Source organism: Taudactylus pleione, unplaced genomic scaffold (assembly GCF_031769625.1).
Source record: "Taudactylus pleione unplaced genomic scaffold, aTauple2 ptg000025l, whole genome shotgun sequence".
Classification (NCBI taxonomy): Eukaryota; Metazoa; Chordata; class Amphibia; order Anura; family Myobatrachidae; genus Taudactylus; species Taudactylus pleione.
Window position 1 is genome coordinate 3089229 of NW_028284427.1, and position 12597 is coordinate 3101825.

General features: G+C 43.7%; 1 protein-coding gene across 2 annotated transcripts in view; it reads left to right on the forward strand.

The window, feature by feature from the left end:
• Positions 1-12597, forward strand: part of CTNNA1 (catenin alpha 1) — a 235030-nt gene that overhangs the window by 75306 nt on the left and 147127 nt on the right. For both annotated transcript variants that reach the window (XM_088451270.1, XM_088451266.1), the window contains 2 exons: positions 2600-2803; positions 4675-4755. In XM_088451270.1, coding sequence (XP_088307396.1) covers positions 2600-2803; positions 4675-4755 — 285 coding nt within the window. The remainder of the gene's footprint in view (positions 1-2599; positions 2804-4674; positions 4756-12597) is intronic.

Sequence of the window (12597 nt, forward strand, 5' to 3'; positions counted from 1 at the left end):
GTGGAGCTGTTTTTTTTTTTTGGTGTTTGTTTTTTTGGTTAATCATAATCAGCTTACCAGCACTGGTCTGATAATTTGTGTTGTTTGCGGCTCCCCATTTTTAATCTTCCATCAGGACAGGGATGTTCTTTGGACTCGCCCTGGCTTCCTTCCCAAAGTGGTTATTCGTTTCCATATTAATGAGGAAATCTTAGTCCGACCTTCCAATCACCAGCCCTCTCGGTAGGTGAGGCCTCCGTGGATGTGGTCCGTGCTCTCAGTATCTACGTACACCGTACCAGTTCTCTGAGGAAAACAGACTCCCTATTTGTGCTCTATGGATTTCACAAGAAGGATTGGCAAGCCAATCAACAGACATTGGCTAGATAGCTTTTGCATGACTATCTCACAGGCTTACACACAGGCAGGCCTTCCTGTAGCGGCTACTGTTACTGCTCATTCCACTCGCTCTGTGGGTCCCTCATGGGCTGCTCGCCGTGGTGCCTCAGCTGATCAGCTTCGTAAGGCGACCATGTGGTGTTCTGTTCACACCTTCTATGCCTTCGATATATTTACCTCTCAGGATGCTTCATTTGGATGCCAGATTCTCCTATCAGCTCAGGAGCATCTCTACCCTTGAACAACTGCTTTGGGACATCTCCAAGGTCTCCCTATGGACCCTGAAGAAGAAAATTAGAGTTATGGTAAAACTTACCTTCGTTAACTCTTTCTTCGAAGTCCATAGGGATGCACCTGGCTTCTATGGGCTATGTTTCCTGGTCACCTGTATCCCGTCTCCTTCTGTGTGAGAATGTGATTCTAGTGTGTACCAGGCTTCCTTCTCTCCTCTGCCTCTCCAGCCTTAGGCTTGGGGCGGGGTATAGGGGGAAGGACTGTTGCATTCTGGGAGCAAAGCTTTAACTGTTCAATGCCCAGTCCTCAACCACCACCTACGCCCCCAAGGTCTGCCTGTGGACCCTATGGACTTAAAAAAAGAGTTAACGAAGGTAAGTTTTACCATAACTCTCATTATTGTGGTTATTTATTACCAGTTATTTATATAGCGCACATATATTCTGCAGCCAAGTCTAGTCCTTATTAATCAGCTCAGTGCAGTTTACCCCCCTCTCCAAACTGATTATTTCAAGTGCTTATTTCAAATTATGGCAGGGGTGGAGATTGGTTCTATACAGAGCACATGTTGCTGTACTGTGTGTGTACCATCTTGCACTGAGAGACTATTCTAACTTAAGATTTATGGCTCCTGTTCTGCTGGTCTCGGATCTTGCTGAAAACTGGGATCTTTTAAGTCCCCGTGGACCTTGTCAGTTTGTGAACCTACCAATAGTGGGAAGACTTTATACTTGGTCTCTTCCCTGCCAGTAGGTGAATGAAGGCAGATCATTGGTCCAAGGGTAACTGTGGGCACTTTTAATGCAAGGTATTTTAGTAATCTGTTTGTGTGGTCCTGCCTCCCTTATTTACTAGTATTCTTAGTAACTCATGTGATTTTTATATCTATTTTATATCAAATAAAGTTCACTTACACAAAATGGAAAAGTACAAGTGATTTAGTACTCACGCTACCCCCAGCCTGCTTTAAGACTACCTTCAAGCTGACCAGCTAGCGCTGAGTGTATATGTATAATGTTTCTGTACTTGCATGGGTTTCCTCTTATGATCCAAAAGGGATGTGGTTAATATCCCGACCGTGGGGATTCTGGCGCTCAGAATGCCGGCGTCGGAATCCCGACCACTGGAGTACCAAAGGTAAGTAGCCGGGTTAGGGGGAGGGTTAGGGTCAGGCAACTGGGAGAGAGGGATAGGGTTAGAATATTGAGAGGGGGAGGGTTAAGAATACTGACCATCGGTATTCTAACCCTGTCGTGATGCTGGCGTCGGGATTCTGACCGCTGGGATCCCGAGTGCCAGCATCCCGCACCCATCCCATCCAAAAATGTACTGATAGGTTAATTGGATCATGACAAAAATTATGTGGTTGGGAATAAAGATTGCCCACTGGAGCAAAGGCTGATGTGAATGGTCAAATATTATCTGAACAGCGCTGTGGAATGTGTGTGCGCTATATAAATAACTGGTAATAAATACATCCATCTTTTTTTTATTTTTATATGGCCTGAGGTTGTCTGTTACTGATTACCATCATATTTTTGGTCATTTCTATGCTTGGTTATACCCACAGAGTTGTAACACATGACATCCATCTCCTTTAAAAATAAATAAAATATCCCTATTTAATATAAATTATAATTAGTTGCACCCCTGGGTAACGCACACAATTTTTGTAGTATTTCCTTTTTTCTATCAAACCTCAAAATGTGGTTTCATCATCTTGTAGTAAATTACCAAGTACATTAGTTTCTCCTCATTCAAGTTGTAATAACACTCCATGCACCGGAGATTGACACACAAAGCATTTCTTACCCAATGCAAGCAATCCCGTTAGAACACTACTTCTGTCTTTTATTATGAACAAATACATAATTTCATACATAATCTCTCTGGAAAGTGATGGTGTAGTGATTACTCTGTCAAATGGCTATATGAGGATTTATACTATGCCTAATGACTGTTTTCAATTTTATTTTCTATACACCAGAAACAAATCATTGTGGACCCCCTTGGTTTCAGTGAAGACCGGTTTAGACCATCCCTGGAAGAGCGACTAGAAAGCATTATCAGTGGGGCTGCTCTGATGGCTGACTCCTCCTGCACTCGTGATGACCGTAGGGAAAGAATAGTAGCCGAATGCAATTCTGTTCGACAAGCTCTTCAGGATCTTCTCTCAGAATACATGGGAAATGTATGGTTCTTTTATCTTTTTGCTGCTAAATATAGTAACACTGCTATAGGAACAAATCTCCACTCGTTCTGTAAATTGGGTGCACCAGAAATAATGAGAAAATAGATATTCTTGGCCATGACATGTGGGAGCCCTATTTCTTGATTATATATTCACTGCACTTGGATTAAACAGCTATCCTGTAACAATTTACGTCCAGGCTCACCCACAATAGCCCCCCGACACCTCCCCCACCCAAAAAAAAAAAAAAACATGATCTGCAGCATTGGTTTGTGACCAAAACTTGTGGATAGTATGCAACAATAATCTGCTACTACTGCACTAGTGTGGTAAATGTATAATTTCTCTACAGTACTACATTCTTCATGACATGGAGATTGTCACGCAATGCTTAATGAAAGGGCCATTATGAATTGGTCGCATTGTGGATATACTGCACTACTAACACATCACTTGTTCATGTCGATGGCCGCAGTCGCATCAAGTGCTACCAAACCGGAAGATCCTGCTTTTGTACAGTCTGCTTACATGTCCTTGGCATTGCAATCAATTTAGCAAAGGTGTATAAAACTACTCGCAACACTGTTACACATACAGTATCTTACTGACGTGGTGGTAAACGCGCCAAAGAAGGATTTCACTGCATGGTCGTACAATGTTCGTCTCTGTCACATATTGTATATGTAACAAACATATGTAAAATACTGGTGAACCGTATACAGCAAACAATAGACTGACTACTGTACTAATGCAACAAATTTATAGTATCTGTGGCTTGATGGGATAAATAACACTGAGACTTATGATAAATTCATTATTATCTGACTGACAAAAATTATGGATACATTTGTATGGGAATAAGTACAATGCCCAGTCCCTATTCACACATCACTCATCTTCAGATGTACATCTCTGTGTACCTTGGACCTTGTCCTTGCACCTTCAACTACTACACTGTACAGTGTGTAACTCTTTGGTGTCATGCTGCCTCCATTCACAATATATTGAAATGCAGATTTTTATTGGACCAAACTTACAACAAAGTCCTTGCATTGGTGACAAGACCGCATCAAATGCGACAGTCTCCCACTGGTGGCTGCCGGTAGGCAGTCTCCAGGCATGGTAGTGTGCACCTTTTATCGGTTTGCCTGAAGTACTCTGAACACTAATAAAACCAGTGCGACTATTTACCCATCAGGTTGCAGGATTGTATGCCAGCCAGGTTTCGCTACAGTGCCACCTGCCAACAAAATATTGAGGAGGGAGGTCAGTTACAAATACATGTTTGAAGGTGGAGAACCCCATTAAATTAACAAAGCATTTACAGTAAGTTCACACTCAAAATTTTGTTGAAAATATCTCTTCAGTTATAATAAGCTCATTGAACACTTACATAAATAGTATTAATAGCTATTTATTATAGGGCAACTTTATTTTAGAATCAGTTGCATGACCGCATAAAGAAGTTACTACTGTATATGTTCTGTAAGAACTAGGCCATTGTTGAATTTAGTTTTCCAGATAAGTAAATACTTTTATAATTAGTTTGTAAAATCTGTGTTCAGTAAAATGTTATCAGATCAGTTTGTGTTTAGTCAGGTACTGATCTATAAAATCTATAAAATGAAAGATGCGTATGAGAACAAAACTAACAAACTAATGCAAAAAAATATTAACATTTAAAATAAAAAATTAAACCTGTTTTGTTTGGAGAGAGAAACTGAACCAGTAATTTAAGTGTCAATTTTACAGTATATACAGCTCGGAACCAATATGCTTAGTACAATGAAAAGGAGCTGTACATGTTTTCCTGAGCTGGGGATGTGTTTGTAGGACTACATAAATATTTATAATGGTTGGTGTATTTCCAGACTGGACGGAAAGAAAGAAGTGATGCACTTAACTCTGCAATAGACAAAATGACGCGAAAGACCAGAGACTTGCGCAGACAGGTAACTAATTTAAAAAAACTTCTTGGAACTTTGTTACTAATGGTAATCAACGATTTATAATCATAACACCTTTGTTTCTACAGCCCTCCATATTTGTCTTAGTGCAGCTGATACATTTATTGACAGACAGTAATTGGCTACAAATTGGTATTTTACCCCAGTACAATATGGGGCATATCTAATTGGCTGCAGGTGTTTTGTTTTTCACTGCAATTTTAATTTTCCTGTGTTTCTCTCACATAATTTTTAATGTGTTTTCAGTATTATCCAATTGAAAACAAATCTCATGCGTGATTAGCATAGAACCGCAAGAGAGGGCTGGTCCAAAACTCAGGCATTTCATATATAAATCTCACCCCGTATGGTTACAGCATCCATTTTGTGGAAAATGCGCTGGTGAACCGGACTGACTGATCGGAGCCTGATGGTGATACCGTACCATACCCTTCAACATGACCCCTTCCACCAGGTACACAATGCTCTGCTCCTGAACTTCCCACTTAATTTATGATTGCAGTCATCTGTGTTGAACTAGGTAATTGTTGAGACAAGTGTTTCAACACAGGTGACTGCAATCATAAATTAGATGAGAAGTCCAGGAGTAGAGCATTTTGTACATGGTGGAACTGGTCATGTTGGATGGTATGTGATTCCTGCTTATGAGTCCTGCCTGTTGAAATAGTTTTTTTTATTCTTTTATATACTGTACTACTTACATAACCCACCCCACACATCGACCACACTGCACATAGATATATACCCCATACTAACAAACACATAATACAACCCTTGCATCCGCACCACCTTAACACTTTTTCTTTGTTTAAGATCACCCTAACCCATCCCCTTAATCCAGAAACAACCGGTCTTTTCCGCCTTGTCCTCTCCTACACCACACGCATCCATCACATATAATACCTCTCAACCCCATTTTTCTTCACCTAAACCCCACCCTATTTCATCACATACCTCCCTGCCACAGCATCACCCCTCCCCTTCCACCACACACATCCCAGCGTAGTTTTTGTTTACTATTCCCTAGTTATACACAGTTATCTAATAGATTTATAGGCGGTTCACAGTTTTGTGTTATTAGTTGTTAGTTTTATCTAGTAGTTAAGATCAGTTAGGGATGTTCCATGTTCCATTTCTTTTAAGTAACAGAGGGGTGGAATAGATTGTCCCACTTTTTTCAGGGGGGGGGTAGAGATTTTCAGGTAATATTTACCTGAAAATAAGAAGCTAATCTTCCCGCTCCTGGTCATGCGAGAAACAACAGGCAAGATTTAGCAAAAACTGAGCGTAAGAAAACACCCATGAGAGCAATTGAATAGCCATGACCTAAACTTTTCTGTAGGAGTGTGCATGTACAAAATATGCCCGTGCTTGTTTTTTGTGCGTATGAAATATTTTGAGTGCATGAAAGTCTGCATCAGTAGGATACAGTGCGATTTATTTTAGCGTAAAATATTGTACACAAATCACATGTGGGAAAATTAAAATAAAAAAATCCTGCGGCCAATTGAATATGCCCCTTTGTGATAATTTATTAATAATAATGCAGTGCACAAAGAAAGCACCCTCAAGCCACTATAGACTGCATGACTTCTTTATTCTTCAGTTTTGGGTCCAAACGGGCCTTTTGACAAGGCACTTTGTTATTTAAGTGAACTTCTGTCAGGACTTTGAATACAAAGTTACACTTTAATACTGTGTACATAATAATGGTAACTTGTATAATAGTTGAGTTTACCATTAAGAGCTTTACATAGATAAAGCTTTTATACAGTTGGGGACTGGGTATGGCTGTAGCAAGCCGTTAGTCCTAGTCAGCAACCAACGTTTGGCCTGATTCTGAGTCGCACGCACTGCCGATGTCAGACGTAGTAAAGCGATATAATTCTTTCCTCTGCGCATGCATCTATATCGTACTGCGCCTGCATCCAGATAGCGTGCGCAGAGTCAGAGGTGCACGGTTTCAGAAATGTGTTGAAAATTCCTTGTTCCTTGGCGGTGACAGGAAGGTGTCTTAGCGTACGCATGGGGATGGTCCGTCTAATGGGTTTGTTATTGGAGTGTTTGGGCCATATCTGTGAAATTCAGCCGCTCCCATAGGTGGCCATTCTTGGATGGAGAAACTGCACCTGCCATAGGACTGGTGTACATTTTAATGGTGTGTCTAAAGATGCACCAATCGGTATTTTAGCGTGTACAGACACTGTAAGTTGGCGTCGCTTTCCATGCACATTCGGACGCATGGAGGACACCAGGGAATTACTTTGTAGACAATCTGCATACGCAGATGGGCGACCACAAAAAGACGCAGACATGGTCACATCCGACTCAGAATGGGCCACATTATGTGCATGTCCGCCATCATATGAGCATGGCTCGCAGTTAGGTGTTTCAGAAGCTTACTAATTGCAATCTAACAATATATGAGTATATGAGATAAACCAGAGAGGAAAAGAGGTGCCAACCCTATTGACCAGGCAAGGACACAAGTGCCACAAAGTGCCCTGGAACCACTTTTATATTTTTTACTGTAATCTAACATGTTAAGGTGTATAATGAGACAACTGTAAAATTTGAATAAGGCAGTTACACATGTAACAGACACGTATGAACTACTTCTGGAAACTAACACTGACAGCTATCCTAGAATTCTCCATCGTTGTTGCTTAAGCTGCTCTGCAAAAATGGAGCTGCTATCTCTCTCCTTAGACACACAGATCTGAGGTCCCCTCATGATACCATGCTGCGCCTACAGGAGACAGCAGAAAATATAATCCGAACATTCTCCAAAGACAAAATAACAGCCTAGCAATGGGCATTTAGGGTGGGAGATATTGCAAAGTGACAATCCTATTAATCCTTTAAACTTTTAGATTTTTTTTTGTATTTGTACCACATATCTTGCTCTGAGAAACTCTGTCTACTGTAAATCAGATTGCCTCCAGGAATTTAGAAAAAAGTCCTAACCAGTGTGGAGCATTTATGCCCCTGCCAACTTAGGCCCGCATTCAATTGCTGGCGAAAAGTCCTGGACTTTTCGAATGCCGGAGATGTCGCTGTCATCGCTAGTTTTGCCTCCAGAAAAGCATTGCGCTTATCCACGTTATTTGCCGTATTCAATTGCAAAGGACGCGAGAACGTGTCCTGGCGAAAATTAAATTGCCGAAAAGTCCTGTTAGATTTGGGGAAATCAGCCTGACGCCCCCAAAATACAGATATAAAAGGTACCTGGGCGCTTGGTGAGTGGATAACACACCTTGATATGTCACAGCTGATTGGGTTAGTCACTCCCAATAATTAAATGAACATAAAAAGAGAAAGCAGCTGGAAAATCAAGTGGTGTATACAATGTAACAAGGTTCGGTAGTTTTAAACAATGTTTTATTAACAAATATATAAAATGTATCAGAATAGTAATTCTTATACCGTACCTCTGATTGTACATGTATTATAAAATAAACATTATAGCAGGATTGTTGCAGAATTTTAAGCGTTTAGTCCTGTATCTCACACAGAGTCCTCAATTATTTCTAATAGAATTAAAAACAAGTTCAATGTATATAGATGTACTTGCCAGCCATATAGAGCATTGAAGGGACAAGGTGCTTGAATGGTGTTAGGTAGCGCTACCAGCCCAAGCCCTTACATTGAAGGAAATTGTAGTGGAGATCACGGTTTTCACTATGAAGGCTCAGACCTTATTGAAGGGGGCCTGGATCTCCGTAGATATTCTGCAGCCGCAGCAGTGTTCCTGACTGCGGAGACTGGACTCCTCGTCTGGCAGCAAACCCCGGTGAGTTCAGGGGGAATGAAGCGCTGTTTAGCGGTGTCCTCTGTTAATAAGTAGTGGAATTCACGGTGTCACTAGGGAGGCTCAGACCTTGTTACCGGGAGCCTGGATCTCCGTATACCATCTGCGGCAGCGACAGTGTTCTTATCGGTTTGAGTATACTGCTCATCCAGCGACAGACCCCGGTGTATTCAAGGGGAGCAGAGCGCTGATGTGCGGTATCCTGGAAGGAAAGTTTAGCCGCATATATTAGTCAGCAGGTGGATTTGCCAGCTGATTTGGAAGCAGCAACTGAGTATAAGCCTGTGTAACTTAGCCGGTCGGGTGTTTCAAGGTAAATACAGCAAGGAGTAGACCTCAGTAATTAGATGGTGGCTGAAGAAAAAGGTCTGTGTGTCTTTATGCATCAAATAGCTGCAACAAACGGGGCACTTGGCAAAAAGTTCACCTACGCGTTTCAACGCTGTTCTGGCGTCTTTGTCAAGGTGTAAGTATTGACTGCCTCATGTTCTATTTATCCTCCAAGATAACTTGTTTAGCTTAATTAATTGATTTAAAACATTTGTTAGCAATAATTTAATCAAAAACGAACCCTGTTATTTCTAGAGCCTATATTTCGAAAAGCATATTACATAGATTTATATATTTATTTATTCATCTTAAAAATTAAATTAAAAGTTTAAATTAGACTCAAAAATGACCCTATATTATCACATACTCATACTCATCTTATGGAAAGGGTATGAAGTTAACCTCTTATGGATGCATACAAATTATCATCTACCATTATAATACTAATTTCAAGAGATATATAAATCTCACACCTATTTTTATTATTATAATACATAGTATTACTAAATAATAGAGAGTAGTGCCACCAGACAATAATCTCCATTAGTCTAATACATATAAACATTCAAAAACAGAGGTTTGTATCTATAATAATAGTATATACACAAATTTATAATTAAATCTATAATACCTCTATATATAGGAGGAAGACCTTATGTATTTCATAATTGTTATAGAGAAACACATAAAAAAACACGTAAAAATATATATATATAAAAACCTAACATTTTTCTATACTATATGTCACAATAGAACCTGAATAAAAGGTTGGTGTGATGTCACTATTGGGAAGTGTGTAAATTGATTGGTAATGGTATTGGTATATACTGTAAATAAAAATCTGGATAAAACAATTATTGTGCAAAGAAAGAGAGAGAGTTTCTACTAGGCGATCACATATAGATGCTAAATAAAGGAGTGAATTGCAGAAGAATAAGGTAATAAGGTATTAGAACACAGAGTTCAATTCTACTTGTTCATTTAAGCCATCTGGATATAAACTGTTCATCTGGAATATCCAAAAAAGCTCTTGACGTCATAGTGACCTGAAACTGTCTCCTTTTCTGATTGTTGGGGGAATATGTTCAAGACCCACAATCTTGAGGGAACTATCTTTACCATCATGAAAAGTTGCAAAGTGTTTTGTAACACTGTGTAGCATGTTTCTTTTCAAGATATTTCTCCAGTGTTCTAAAAAACATTCTTTCTACTTCAGGGTCCATAGGGTATCCACAGGATACCTTGGGGTATAGGTGTGACGTCAGTTGCCGGGCACCATAGAGTTAAGCTTTTCAGCCTCCCAGGATGCACTAGGGTCCCCCTCCTATACCCCGCCCCCGAGCCAAGGCACCTCAGTTTAGTTTGGTGCCCGGCCGGAGTCGGGTGCACCTGTCGGAGTGGGGGCTAGAAGAGCCCCTGAAGCTTTCTCCTATGCAGCTGTGGCTGCACATCTGGATGTACAGCATGGACAGTCAGTTCTGACGTCCATGCTGTCTTCCCTACACCCCCGCCGGTACCAGAATGCCGGTACCGATCCGGGGATGCTGGTGAGCATCTGGGGTCACAGCTAGCGGTGACCCCAGATGTTCCGGACCATGGCCGGATTTAAGGGGGACAAAGGTAAGCAGCGGGATCCCGCGGTGGGTCCCCGCTGATCACATGGTCCTGAGTCCCCAGGCAGGGGGCTCCCTGGGGACTGGCTGCAGCGTGGAGCCAGGCGACCAACCTGCGCTTCCACTACCCCCTGGGACAGCGGACCGCAGCAGAGCGGTAGCGCTGCAGCGTCCCAGGGGTTAAATGCATGCCAGGGGAGCGCGCCTTCCCTGTCTCACAGCTGGCGCCTCCCCCACTGCACACAGCCCTCTCTGCACGCTGCCGACTGGTCCTGTGGCAGCGCTCCTCCCCCAGGCCAGCCTCCTCTCTGCTCCTCGGCGGCCATCTTCTTCTGGACGCATGGTGAACGCTGCTGGAAGCGCTGGACGGAAGCATCGTGGTCTGGGTCCCCCCGCATACCTCTCCTCCGCTGTGGTCAGGTCTGTGTATGCAGCGCTGTGTCCTACCAGGGCCTGTGTCTGCGTAGTTGAGTGATCAGCGCTGTTAGTGCAGGAATTGATTTTCTTAGCATTGTATGTGACTGTGCTAGCGCTGCTGCCTGTAACTTTTCTTCTAGACTGTCAGCTTTATTCTGTCCCTGTTCTTTCTGCTAAGCCCTTGCGGTGCGGTGCTGCAGGGTGGTCTCTCGCCTTTTAACTATTTAATTGGTGAGAGGGGTCACATACCTGGTGCCATCATGTCTGAAAGTGATTTCCCTCTCCGGCTACAGTGTACTACGTGTAAAGTACCGTTAGCGGAGGGGGAGGGTAGCGCGGAGGGCCTTTGCCGGCAGTGTTTGTCCATGGCGCGGCCGCTTACGGTTACAGCACCGGTACAGGAGCCGCCCTGGGCTTGTTTCGCTCAGGCGCTTACTGCCTTAGTGGGCCAGTTAGCTCCGCAGCCCGCGTTTACACCGATGGGTTTGTCCCAGCAGTCAGTGGTGTCGTCACCCATGCAGGGTTTCCCACGACAATTGGTGGTACCCCACAGTCTCCCTATTTCCCCGCTCCCGGTTTCTCAGGAGCCAGCATGGGTTAACTCCTTGACGAGTTCTATACAGCACTTGTCGGATGTGTTGCAAGGGGAGTCTGTGATGCGGCCGCATAAACGGCCGGTGGCGTCTCTGTCGGCTCCTTATGAGGATGACGAGGGGACGTCTGATGATGGGGAGATTCTGGATCCTTACGATCAGGAACCTCTCCAAACTAAGGACGCTGATGCGAAGTCCAAAGTATATATTCCTGGACTTATTCGGGCGGTCCGCACAGCCTTGGTGATTGAGGACGAAGTTCCCCCAGCGGCTAAATCTAAGTATGCCTTTTTCATAGATGTGAAGGGCGATGCCACAGTCTTTCCTCTGTCGGGTCAGTTAGTGGACCATTTAGAGGAGGCGTGGAAACAGCCTGGCAAAAGATACCAGCCGCAGAGATGACTGGCGGTGGCTGAAGTCCGCTTATTCCCTTGCGGGGGGGGGCAGCACGGCCGGCTATGGCCATTTGCTGGGTTGCCAGAGCGATGGAGCGCTGGGCGGATTCATTAGAGGCCTCTTTTGATTCCGACTGTCCGGCCGAACAGGCGGAGTTGATTGGTAATCTCCGTGATTCGGCCACTTATATCAACGAGGCGGCCCTAGACATTAGTACTCTGGTGTCTAGAATTTCTTCAGCAGCGGTGGCTGCTCGTCGCACCTTGTGGCTGCTATCCTGGAAGGCGGACGCAGATTCCAAAAAGGGTCTGGAGGCATTGCCGTTTACCGGAGAAGTTCTCTTCGGTCCGGATCTGGATAAGATTGTGGCCTCGCTGGCGGCAGCCAAATCGGCTTGTCTCCCGTCGGCCGCTGCTCCTTCTGGTTCTGGACCATCGTCCTTTCGGTCATGTAGGGCCCAGGGCAGGCCCAAACCACAGTCGTTTCCTCGACAGGCAGGCCCTAAGAAATCGGCCAAGCCCCGGAAGCAGGCATGGAGTACCAGACGTCCGGCCCCCAAGCCAGATGACAAGCCTGCGGCCTGACGGTCCGGGCCTTCCTTTGGGGGATCCCAGGGTGGGAGGCCGCCTGCTGCAGTTCGCCCAGTGTTGGTCGGCCACTATGACAG